Genomic DNA, 13682 nt, shown 5'->3' on the forward strand with positions numbered 1-13682 from the left:
CCACACGAGAACGATGCTGGTGGGACTCGGCCGAACCCGGTGGGCACTCAGCCCATCGCGCAGGGAGAATCGCAGGGGGGGCCGCGTTGAGCGGTCCCCGACCGGTGCCGCGCCAAACGCGCCGGTGCCATTGCCGACCAAAGAATCGGCGAACTGGCATCGGAACAGCGTTGTGTGATTCGCACACCCCTCCCGCCAATTATCCAACCCAGCGAGGGTTCAGAGAATCCCGCCCCAAATACACAAAATGTGAGCATGATCTGAGATAACAATTGCCCAGCACCCCGCTCTCTTCACCCCAGGAAGGGGACAACCTACCCATGACAAAAAAGTAAATCCAAGAACAAACCTGCCTTCATGGGTGATGCCGTCGGTCAGATTTTGGCCTTTCATTCCATCTGGCAATCCCACAATTCTAAGATTCTGTCTCTTGGAGCAGTTCTCCAGATCATCCACCTTTGGCCCTCCGTACTTTATTATCACCGACCAATGATGCCAGTTCCTAAGGAGACAATCTGATCACTCTGCTTCGAGAGAGCTGCCTCCACACTATGTAGCACCAATGGTAAGTAAATGGGAGCTTGTGGAGGTCCTCGGAGACAGCCCGCCGCTGTTTCTGAAATCCCATTGCCAAGATGCCTGTAAGCATCTCAGTTGTCAATGGAGAGGCCAGAGTCACAGTCACAGTCTCCGCCTTTTTGTCAGCAGAAAAATCTCGAGGAGCTTACAAATCAGTTGTCAAATCTTTATTTGCTGGCTTCCTTGTCCTGGATTTTCTGGACATTTCTCTTGGTGGGAATCTTATTTTATCGAATTAACAAAGTTTTCACCCAAACAGGACAAAATGGGCCAAAAATAAAGTACCCAGACGGGTGTTACGTTCTAGTGTGTTGCAATGATTGAGTCAGTGCACCCTGGAATGTCTCATTCATGACAAGTTAAGATTTATCAAATTACAAAGACATGGGTAGAAAACAATACCAATACTACAAACGAATTGTAAAGTGTTAGCAACTAGAATACGAGAGCAATCACGAAACACAACTATCCACGACAACTTCTCACTCAGACTCCCAAAGTTACAGCATCAAGTGGTGTAGTTCTACTGCCACCTGCTGTTTGGAGGACTCACATATTAACATACAGAATTGCTTATGCAAATTATTTCAGTCGGAGGCACCTCATGTGTTGCTACTGCCTACATGTTGCCACCGGAAGTTCGAAATGACATTTTCCTGACTTGGTCCTCACTGGCATTAGTAGCTGGATGATTTCAAAGCTGATCATATTATACTCCTCAACCCCCATAACCTGATATGAAAATTGACATGCTAGTTAATTGCATGACGCAGCTAGTAATAACTGCCCTTGGGGAGAAAGAACCCAAATCAATTAATTATCTTGATCACTCGAGAGACAAAACCTCAAATAATGAATTCTCTGACAGGAATGGGCAAGATATTCCATCCAGTATAGAAACCTCCTCACTCATCTCAAGATATTTAATGACTGGATTCATAAAATGTGCTTTCCCACTGTAAAATTCTATGAATCTATCTCTCAGTTCAATTTAGTTCAAAATGGGGGTTTGTATTGTGGAGTTAGAGAAAACTGTATGCAGCAGTGCTAAAAATAACCATCTTTCTACTTTTAAATCTAGAAAACTTCACGAAAACGTTTCAGTTTGGATTTATCAAAGTATAGACCTTCATTAACGTCGATTACAAGTGTAGAGACTGAAATGGAGCACGCTGAGGTGACAGAAAACTTCACTTGGACAGCTCATGATATTACTGATGTAAATCCGGAAACTCGACTAGAAGTTGATAAAGTCAAGCATCAGGTATTTACTTGATTTGATTATTTGCAGCCCTGTTGGCTAGTTTTGTTTTATGCTTGTGTTTGATGTGTAAATATACATAAATGCCTCAATGGAATATTTTTCAAAACAAAATGAAGTCAAGGATGAGGAGAGTGGCCAGCAGGAACAGGTCAGCTGATGTGTATTAAAAGTTACAGTAAGAAGTCTTACAACACCAGGTTAAAGTCCAACATGTTTGTTTCAAACACTAGGTTTCGGAGCACTGCTCCTTCCTCAGGTGAATGAGCAGTGCTCCGAAAGCTAGTGTTTGAAACAAACATGTTGTACTTTAACCAGGTGTTGTAAGACTTCTTACTGTGCTCGCCCCAGTCCAACGCCGGCAACCCACATCATTATTAAAGGTTAGTGGGACATGACAAATGGACTAGTGTGTTATGATATTTTACATATACAGCACAATAGAATGTATTTTCATCCTGGGTGTGATTTTGGAGTTTTTCCTCTTTTGGTGAAGATCAAGTTATTCAGGATCTACTGCCTCGAGTCAGCAAGCAACATTAGTGTGACCAACAATAATTAGAGCAGGCAGACTGAGGGGCCTGGATATCTGACCATGCACAGAAACGGTCACACAGGGAACAGGACGTGTACTGAACACACTTGTTGTAATTGACTCAGGTAGCGCCTATTATTCATCCTGCCTTATCGTTCTCATGAGGGAAACGTGCAGCCAGCTTTTCCCACACTGCTTCTTTCTTGCACACATGTGGGAGGCACCAGATTTCAGGTATTAGTGATGCCATTTATGGCTTTGTCTCCCTCTCTTCCTCAGAGCATCTCAGCTTGTCCTTCAACTAAATACTGGGAAAATAAAAGCCATCGGCACGGTAGCATGGTGGTTAGCATAAATGCTTCACAGCTCCAGGGTCCCAGGTTCGATTCCCGGCTGGGTCACTGTCTGTGCGGAGTCTGCACGTCCTCCCCGTGTGTGCGTGGGTTTCCTCCGGGTGCTCCGGTTTCCTCCCGCAGTCCAAAGATGTGCGGGTTAGGTGGATTGGCCATGCTAAATTGCCCGTAGTGTCCTAAAAAGTAAGGTTAAGGGGGGTTGTTGGGTTACGGGTATAGGGTGGATACGTGGGTTTGAGTAGGGTGATCATGGCTCGGCACAACATCGAGGGCCGAAGGGCCTGTTCTGTGCTGTACTGTTCTATGTTCTATGTCTTCGGTACCCACCATTACTCCCTTACTCTACTTGTCCTTAGCCTGAAGCTCTCCCAGGCCATTCACAATTTTGGCATCCTATTTGACGCAGAGATGTGTTTCCAGCCTTGTAACTGTTCCACCTCCAAAACTATCTTTTCACTTCCAGGACATTGCCCCTTTCTGCCATTCAGCTCGTCTGCTCCTGAAACCCTCGTCCTCTAGACTGAGCTGTTCCAATACTGTCCTGGTCAGCTTTCCATTGCTCACCTTTCAAAGACTCAACAGCATCCAGACATCTGCTCCCAAATCCGAACTTGCACAAAGTGTCACAGATCCCTGAAGTCACAAACAAACAAAGAACAAAGAAAAGTACAGCACAGGAACAGGCCCTTTAGCCCTCCAAGCCCGTGCTGACCATGCTGCCTGTCTAAACTAAAATCTTCTACACTTCCTGGGTCCGTATCCCTCTATTCCCATCCTATTCATGTATTTATCAAGATGCCCCTTAAATGTCACTATTGTCCCTGCTTCCACCACCTCCTTCGGCAGCGAGTTCCAGGCACCTACTACCCTCTGTGTAAAAAACCTGCCTCGTACATCTCCTCTAAACCTTGTCCCTCGTACCTTAAAGCTATTCCCCCCAGTAATTGACCCCTCTACCCTGCCTCTGACTATCTCTGTCTATACCCCTCATAGTTTTGTAGACCTCTTTCAGGTCACCCCTCAACCTCCGTCGTTCCAGTGAGAACAAACCGAGTTTATTCAACCGCTCCTCATAGCTAATGCCCTCCATACCAGGCAACATCCTGGTAAATCTCTTCTGTATCACAGGTGGAGTGATGAAATTGGGGAGGCGCAAGAGGCCAGAAATGGATAACGGGGCTGGAGTAAGTTGTGGACCTTGGAAATCGCTGCCGCAAAGGGCTAACATTGCATTTATTCAAGGCTGATAGTGATAAGTTTTTTGGGCTTGAAAGGAATCAAGATATGGGGATTTAACAATAATAATAATAATGTTTATTGTCACAAGTAGGCTTACATTGACATTGCAATGTAATTACTGTGAAAAGCCCCTAGTCGCCACACCAGCGCCCGTTTGGGTACACAGAGGGGGAATTCAGAATGTCCAAATTACCTAACAGCATGTCGTTCAGGGCTTGTGGGAGGAAACCGGAGGACCTGGAGGAAACACACGCAGACACAGGGAGAACATGCAGACTCCGCACTGACAGTGACCCAAGCCGGGTCTCGAACCTGGGACACTGGCGCTGTGAAGCAACAGTGCTAACCACTGTACTACCTTACCGTCCAACTCAAATTTCCGGGCAAGATATTGGAATTAAGCTTTTGGATCAGCCATAATTTTGCTGTGTGACAGAGCAGGCTTGAGGGGCTGAATGGCCTACTTCAGCTTCCATTATTGTCCTTCTGGTCAGGCTCTGCATGGTTGATATAATCTTGTGTGGCCCTAGGATTGACCAGCCTTTTATGTATCTTATAAGCCAAGAATGGTCTGGTGATTTCATGGTGTCTTGTTCCATTCTTTCAGCTTGTAACTGGTATGAATGAGGGCATCTTTTGTGTCAAATTCAGACAGAGATGTCTTGCAAATATATCTTTATTTAAAACTCACATACATGTGGCATTGCTAAAGAGAATAAAACAGTTTCTATTATTCTGCCCTGCCTCACTTCCTGTGGTGGACATGGAGTGAGTGGTTGCACATTTGGCAGCTCCCGCTCGAGGGTGCTTTTATGGACCTTTTCCCCGCTTGTTGGGTTGATGTTTTGGCGAAAAAAAGGTGCGGAGATGACTGAAGAAAGTTAAACTCCATCCTCATGCGCCTCCGGTCAAGATAATAATAATAATAACTTTTTATAACCACAAGTATAAAGTTACTGTGAAAATCTGGGTAAAGGGTCAGCCCTGCCTGTCCAGTGGTCAACAGAACAGCTGGTGGACTTTTTAAACAGCCGGCAGTGGAGGGAAGCCCAGGAGGATGTAGTCATGCCAGTGGAACCAGTAAAATCCGGATTTGATCGTGCGGAACAGAGGCTGGAGCCCCAGGGTCAGGCCATTTGAAAGTGGAGGAGGCGGTGGGGGTGCCGAGGAGCAGCTTATCTCGTTGGCGGCCGAGATTGGAATGGTGCGGGAGACCCAGAAGCAGTTAAAAGAGAAGGTGGAGGACCTGGAGAATCGTTCCCGGACACAAAATCTAAGAATCGTGGGGATGCCTGAATCGATTGAGCGGACTCTGACTCTTGTATAGCCAAGATGCTGAAGAGGCTAATGGGTGGGAGGGCCTTCAACTGACCCTTTGAGGTGAACCGGGGACACCTAACACTGATGTTGAAACCGCAGGTCAAAAAGCCGCTGCGGGATGGTGGTATGTCTTCACAGATTTCTGGATACGGAGAAGATATTGCGGTGCGCAAGGCAGACGTGGAGGTACCCTGGGAAGATGATGAGCTCCGGGTGTACCAGGACCTGGGCGCAGACCTGGCGAAGAGGAGAGCCGGGATCAATGGGTTGAAGGCTGCTCTCTTCAAAAAGGTGTGGTTGCTGTGGCACACTAAGAAAAGGAGTGGTGATGGTGGGCATCTGCGGGTGGGCCTGAAGGGGCACATGACACGTGCGGCTGCTGGCCCAAGAAAGGATATGGTTGACTGGCAGGGGAGGGGGCAGGGCGACCCCCGACCAGGTTGGTCACATGGAATGTGAGAGGGTTGAATGGGCCAATCAAACGGTCGTGCACTTCAGGAGCTTGAAGGTGGACATGGCATATTTACAAGATACACACTTGAAGATCGGGGATCAGAAAGGGGGGAGGGGGGAGAAGGTTGTTGCGGCGTGGCAGGGGGTGAGAGATGACATGGTCATGAGCAGAGAAAGGGGAAATGTAGGATGGGCTAGATTTGGGTGGAATTAAAGGGGCGGGAGTCAAGTGGGGAAGATGACGGACGGTCAAGGGGATTGGAAGCTGGTAACGTGGAATGTCTGGGGACTGAATGGGCCGATTAAAAGGTCGCGGGTGTTCGCCCACCTCAGGAGCTTGAAAGCGGAGGTGGTCGTTCTGAAGGGCACGCACCTCCGTGTGAAGGACCAGGTTAGGTTAAGGAAGGGGTGCGTCGGGCATGTTTTTCACTCGGGGTTTGATTCAAAATCAGGGAGGAATGGCGATTTTTATGAGCACAAAAATGGGATTTGTGAGTGCGAAGGAGGTGAGGGATCCGGGTGGGAGATATGTGATTGTGAATGGGGTATTGGAAGGGGCACCGGTGGCGTTGGTGAATGTGTATGCCCCAAATTGGGATGATGTGGGTTTTATGAGGGGGTTTCTGGCAGCGAATCTGGATTTGGCCATCCACCAGCTGATCATGGGAGAAAATTTTAACTGTGTCCTGGAGCCGATGGTGGATAGATTGAGCCCTAGGTCGATGGGTAGGGTACGAGTGGCAAGGGAGCTGGGGGGGTTTATGGTGAGGATGGGTATGGCGAATCCATGGCGCTTTCAGAACCCAGGGGGAAGGGAGTATTCCTTCTTTTCACACATTTACGTAAGAACATAAGAACTAGGAGCAGGAGTAGGCCATCTGGCCCCACGAGCCTGCTCCACCATTCAATGAGATCATGGCTGATCTTTTGTGGACTCAGCTCCACTTTCCGGCCCGAACACCATAACCCTTAATCCCTTTATTCTTCAAAAAACTATATATCTTTATCTTAAAAGCATTTAATGAAGGAGCCTCTACTGCTTCACTGGGCAAGGAATTCCGTAGATTCACAGCCCTTTGGTGAAGAAGTTCCTCCTAAACTCAGTCCGAAATCTACTTCCCCTTATTTTGAGGCTATGCCCCCTAGTTCTGCTTTCACCCGCCAGTGGAAACAACCTGCCCGCATCTATCCTATCTATTCCGTTCATAATTTTATATGTTTCTATAAGATCCCCCCTCATCCTTCTAAATTCCAACGAGTACAGTCCCAGGCTACTCAACCTCTCCTTGTAATCCAACCCTTTCAGCTCTGGGATTAACCTAGTGAATCTCCTCTGCACACCCTCCAGTGCCAGTAAGTCCATTCTCAAATAAGGAGACCAAAACTGAACACAATACTCCAGGTGTGGCCTCACTAACACCTTATACAATTGCAGCATAACCTCCCTAGTCTTAAACTCCATCCCTTTACCACTCATCTTAGTGTCATCTGCAAATGTAGACACATTACCCTTGGTCCCCAAATCCAAATCATCTATGTAAATTGTGAACAATTGTGGGCCCAACACTGATCCCTGAGGGACACCACTAGATACTGATTGCCAACCAGAGAAACACCCATTAAACCCCAGTCTTTGCTTCCTATTAATTAACCAATCCTCTATCCAGGCTACTACATTACCCTTAATGACATGCATCATTACCTTATCCAGCAACTTTTTGTGTGGCACCTTGTCAAAGGCTTTCTGGAAATCCAGATATACCACATCCATTGGCTACCCGTTATTTACCGCACTGGTAATGTCCTCAAAAAATTCCACTAAATTAGTTAGGCACAATCTGCCCTTTATGAACCCATGCTATGTCTGCCCAATGGGACAATTTCCATCCAGATGCCTCACTATTTCTTCCTTGATGATAGATTCCAGCATCTTCCCTACTACCGATGTTAAGCTCACTGGCCTATAGCTACCCGCTTTCTGCCTACCTCCTTTTTTAAACAGTGGTTTCACATTTGCTAATTTCCAATCCGCTGGGACCACCCCAGAGTCTAGTGAATTTTGATAAATTATCACTAGTGCATTTGCAATTTCCGTAGCCATCTCTTTTAGCACTCTGGGATGCATTCCATCAGGGCCAGGAGACTTGTCTACCTTTAGCCTTATTAGTTTGCCCATCACTACCGCCGTAGTGATAACAATCATCTTAAGGTCCTCACCTGCCATAGCCTCATTTCTGGCATGTTATTTGTGTCTTCCACTGTGAAGACCGACCCAAAAAAACTATTCAGTTCCTCAGCCATGACCTCATCTCCCATTATGAAATCTCCTTTCTCATCCTCTAAAGGACCAATATTTACCTTAGCCACTCTTTTTTGTTTTACATATTTGTAAAAACTTTTACTATCTATTTTTATATTCTGAGCAAGTTTACTCTCATAATCTATCTTACTCTTCTTTGTAGCTTTTTTTAGTATCTTTCTATTGCCCCCTAAAGGTTTCCCAGTCCTCTAGTCTCCCACTAATCTTTGCCACTTTGTATGCTTTTTCCTTCAATTTGATACTCTCCCTTATTTCCTTAGATATCCATGGTTGATTTTCCCTCTTTCTACCGTCCTTCCTTTTTGTTGGTATAAACCTTTGCTGAGCACTGTGAAAAATCGTTTGGAATGTTCTCCACTGTTCCTCAACTGTTCCACCATAAAGTCTTTGCTCCCAGTCTACCTTAGATAGTTCTTCTCTCATCCCATTGTAATCTCCTTTGTTTAAGCACAAAACACTAGTGTTTGATTTTACCTTCTCACCCTCCATCTGTATTTTAAATTCCACCATATAATGATCGCTCCTTCCGAGAGGAACCCTAACTAATGTTTATCGAATAGCTGCAGTGATGTCAGAGTGTGGGTGGAGCTGGGTTGTCTATCTTTCACTTTTGCTTTGGGCTGTCTGCTACAGGGTGTGTTTAGTTTTGTTTTGAGAGCTGGATAGCTGCAGGAAAAGCAAGCAGCTGTTCTCTCTGCAATCTAAAGACTGTCTCCAGATCATTTGGGTGATTTCAAAGTGATAACAGCTCTCAGTAGAGAATTTAAACCTGATCTCTGTGTAAAAGAGATGTCCTGTCTTCTGGATGTTGTAAGGAAAGATGAAGGGTTACTTATAGAATATTGTATCTGTGGGAATGATTGGTGTTGATAGTTGTTAAGATGTTTACTGTGAGTTTCTAAAGTGTTAACTGGTTTCATAAATAAACTTTGTTTTAATTTAGAAGTACTTTAGTTCTCTGTTGCATCACACCTGCAAAATAGGCCTGTGTGCTCCCCATAACCTCAATCTATTAGAAGTTGTGGGTCAGGTAAACTCCATGATACACTCTGGGGTTCTCTAAACCCTGGCCCATAACACAAGGTTGTCCTTTGTCAGTGCATCTAATTGCACTGTATGTTGTCATAGTACAATCTTTGTTTTGAATATTGTTATTTTGATTTTCTTTAGAACAGGTAGATGACCCAGATTCTTGAATCTGATTGCTGGTAAGGTAGCCCTGAGATCCTTATTGAATAACATTTGAGCTGGCGAGAGTCCTGAAGATGGAGGAGTAGCTCTGTATGACAATAAAGCTAGATGAATGTCTGACATTGAGTCATTTGCTTTACTTAACAACTGTTTTATTATGTGAACACCCTTCTCTACCTTGCCTTTGGACTGAGAGTAGTGAGGACTGGATGTTACATGCCTGAAGTTATATTTACTCGAGAACATGGACCATTGTCTGACATTACTTTTTCCGGAATTCCATGTCTTGAGAATGTTTCTTTACACGCTTTGATTACTGAATTAGATGTTAGGTCTGGAAGTTTCATAACTTCTGGGTAGTTTGAATAATAATCTATTATTAGAACGTAGTCACGACCAATTGCATGGAAGAGGTCGATCCCTACTTTTGTCCAAGGAGATGTGATCAGTTTGTGCTGTTGAAGGGTCTCCTTGCATTGCGCAGGTTGGTGTCTTTGACAGGTTTCGCAGGTTGTTTTCGTGTCAGTGATGTCCCTGTTTATCCCCGGCCAGTAGACTGCCTGTCTTGCTCTTCTTTTACATTTTTCTGAGGTGCCCCTCATGAATTTTCTCTCAAATTTTGGATCGAAGACTTTGTGGTATGGCAATTTGATCTTGTCTTAACAATAGACCATTAACTATTGTTAAATTAGTTTGTATGTTGCGGTATTGAGAACACTGCTTTTGGCCACCCATGTTGTGGATGGACCACCCTCTGAAGAGTTGTGTCCTTCCTTGTTTCTTGCTTTATTAACTGCAGTTTTTCATCTGATGCAGGAAGATTCTCCATGCATAGTTGAGTCTGAGCTTCTATATCTCTTATGAATTCCATTGGTGTGTTCTCTGTTGCAATGGAACATGATAAAGTGTCTGCAATTCTAAGCTCTTTCCCAGGTGTCTAAATTAAGTCAAAATCGTACCTTCGTAATTTAATCATTATGCGCTGGAGTCTGGGTGTCATGTCGTTTAGATTTTTTTCAATGATGTGGACCAAGGCCTGTGTTCCGTCTCCACAGTGAATATTGGAAGTCCGTACATATGATCATGGAAATTCATTATTCCCGTCAGTAATCCGAGACATTCCTTTTCTATTTGCGCGTGTCTGCAGTCATAGCTCTTGAAGAATATGCTAAGGAATCCAATTAGGATGTTCATCTTTCTGTCAGAGAACTGAGCCTATTCTATCCTGACTTGGGTGAGTGGATATTTTAGTTGCTCTTTTCAGATCGAAGAAAGCGAGTGTTGTGCAGTCATAAATTGTTGTTTTATATCTGTCCACTCCTTCCCATGACTCTGCGTCCATTCAAAAGTAGTTGATTTTCTGATTAAATTTCTCAATGCAGTTGTTCTTGATGACAGGTTTGATATAAACTTGCCCCAAAAATTGACAAAACCCAAAAACCTCAGAATGACTTTCTTGTCTTCTGGAGTTTTCATGTTTTGAATTCCTGCTATCTTTGTATAATCAGGTTTGACACATTGATAAGAAATGGTATCTCCCAAGAATTTCATTGAGGCTTGTACAAATGTGCACTTTGCTTGATTCAGTTTGAGTTCAAACTCGTTGATGCGTGCAAATACTTTTCTTAAGCGTTTGATGTGTTCTTCCTTGGTTGTGAACCAAATGATGATGTCGTCAATGTGCACCTTCACACCTTCAATTCCTTCTGTCATTTGTTCCTCGATCCTGTGGAATATCTCAGATCCTGATATCATTCCAAACGGCATACAGTTGAAGCAAAAGTGTCCATAGGGATTGTTGAAAGTACATAATAATCTGCTTAAGTCGTCAAGTTGCATTTGCCAAAATCCCTGTGAAGCGTCGAGCTTTGTGAAGATGCGAGCATTCGCCACCTCACTTGTGATTTCTTCGTGCTTTTGTATGGGATAGTGTTCACTTTGTATATTCTTATTGAGATCTTTAGGATTAATGCAGATGCAAAGATCTCCAGGCGATTATTTACGCAAACCAATGAGCTGACCCAGTCAGTCGGTTGTGTGACTCGAGATATAATACCTTGTGATTGAAGTCGGTCAAGTTCTAGTTTTAACCTTTCTCGCAAAGGAGCAGGAATTCTCCTTGGTGGATGATTAACTGGATTGGCATCCTTCCTGAGTAAAATTTTATACTGGAATGGTAATGTGCCCATGCCTCTGAATACATCAGGGTACTGTTGTAAGATTTGCTGGATTTCTTCATCCATACTTGGTGTATCTTGAATTGTTTTGTATATTCTTTGTGCAAGGTGCAAGTCTTTGCATGCTTGTGTGCCTAACAATGAGGATTTTTCATTAGTAACGATCTTGAATCGTAGTGTCTTCTTAATTTGTTTGTTGGTGACTTTCAGATGGCATGATCCTATTGCAGCAATCTGATTACTATTGTATTCCTTCAGTCTACATGCAACTTGAAGCATCTCAGGTACTCTTGGAATCTTACTGAGATCCAATCTTGACAGTAGATTTGCTGAAGCTCCTGTGCCAAGTTTAAACATTATGTGATAATTGTTAACTTGAACTACAGAATTCCATTCATTGCTAGTGTTGATTGTGTTGAATTGATGAGGATTGCTTGTGTTTGCTTTAGGTTCCTCACATATTTCTATGATTCCCACAAGAAATGTATTTTCGAGTGAGAAACTGTCTTCTTCTGACAAAAAAGCTCTTCATTTTTTTTCTCCGCTGAATCCACATTCCGAACGTTGATGTTCCTGTGTTTTTGTTTAGTTTAAAATTGCAATTAAGATATACATTGTGATGCGTAATAATTCAATTGTCCACACTTTAAACATTGTTTGCCTTGAGCTGGACATTTCCTTTTTAAATGGGCGGTTCCACATTGGTAACACATCACGACATCACCTTTCGACGCATGAGAAACTTCCGTGCATGCGCAGACCGGTTTTCTTCCGTCTTGCATTTTCTGATGAAGTGCGCATGTGCAGGGTTCAAGTGCGCGCCTGCAAAATGGCTGCTTCCGAAACATGCTTCTTCATCGATTGCAACACGATTTTTACACACTCAATATTGTGGTGGATTTTCGTACCTTTTTCACGGTGATAGTATTCATTGTACTGGTTTTTACTTTGTTCATGTGCTAAGCATTTTTCTATGGCTATTTTGCGATGTAAGATCTTGCTGTTTTAATAATCTCTCGCTAAAATTCTCATCATTTATGCCATACACAGTTTGATCAGGGATTAGCGTGTCATGCAATGCTGCATAGTTACAAGATTGTGCTAGTAATTTTAAATCGGTGATAAAGCTTGTAAATGATTCCCAAGTTTTCTGCAATCTTTTGTTGAATCTGAATCTTTCAAAAATTTAATTTGTTTGAATTTTGCAGTGGTCATCAAATTTACATTGAATTTGCTTTTGTCCTGACCTTCAGAGTATAGAAATGAATTATATATTTAAATTACATGCTGTTCTGCATTGATGAAAGCAATGGAATCTTCCTAGCATCAGTAGCAGTGGTTAAATCAGTAGCTTCTGGATAAATTTGAAATTGTTGCTTGAACAATTTCCAATTAGAATTGAGATTACTGATTGTCTTGAGTTGACGTGGAGCTTGTGCGTGGTCCATCGAGGTGATTTTCTATGAAGGATCCGATTTCTGTCAAGCTTCCCCAGTTGAATAGCTGCGACTAATTTCTTTTCTTAACTTTTCTAAACTATCTAGTTAGTTTTTTTGAAGCCAAGATGTGGTACCATATTATATTATATATAGTAATATCTTGTTACTCATTTGCTTACTTCCAGAACGGTTGGATGGTTGATATTCAGTAACACTCAAAGTCTTCAAATTAAGCAAATGCTGTTTATTGAGTAACGATTATAAATATCAATGAGTTTGTTCACTCTTCTACAACTATAACTGAAGATTACATAAATAAGATTAAATATATATAATGTTTAACTACGCCTGCTCATTAAGCTATATCTCTAACACTCTGTTCACCAGTCACTCCTGACACAAAGAGGCAGGAACCCCCTCTGAGTGTAGCTTCTGTACATATATCTGGTGCTGTCAACGAGTGGTTGTCTAGAACTCACATGCAGATGTTAACTTCTTACATACCTGCAGATATATCATAAGACCAGAAGACATAGGAGCAGAATTAGGCCACTTGGCCCATCGAGTCTGCTCCGCCATTCAATCATGGCTGATATTTTCTCATCCCCATTCTCCTGCATTCTCCCCATAACCCCTGATCCCCTTATTAATCAAGAACCTATCTATCTCTGTCTTAAAGACACTCAGTGAATTGGCCTCCACAGCCTTCTGTGGCAAAGACTTCCACAGATTCATCACCCTCTGGCTAAAGAAATTCCTCCTCATCTCTGTTTCAAAGGATCGTCCCTTTAGCCTGAGATGATGTCCTCTGGTTC

The 13682-nt window shown here is 43.4% G+C and overlaps 1 protein-coding gene across 2 annotated transcripts in view; it reads left to right on the forward strand.

Annotated features, from left to right (window-relative positions):
* Positions 1-13682, forward strand: part of LOC119958957 — a 108155-nt gene that overhangs the window by 19690 nt on the left and 74783 nt on the right. For both annotated transcript variants that reach the window (XM_038787484.1, XM_038787492.1), the window contains exon 4: positions 1661-1843. In XM_038787484.1, coding sequence (XP_038643412.1) covers positions 1661-1843 — 183 coding nt within the window. The remainder of the gene's footprint in view (positions 1-1660; positions 1844-13682) is intronic.

This window comes from Scyliorhinus canicula, chromosome 2, assembly GCF_902713615.1.
Source record: "Scyliorhinus canicula chromosome 2, sScyCan1.1, whole genome shotgun sequence".
Lineage (NCBI taxonomy): Eukaryota > Metazoa > Chordata > Chondrichthyes > Carcharhiniformes > Scyliorhinidae > Scyliorhinus > Scyliorhinus canicula.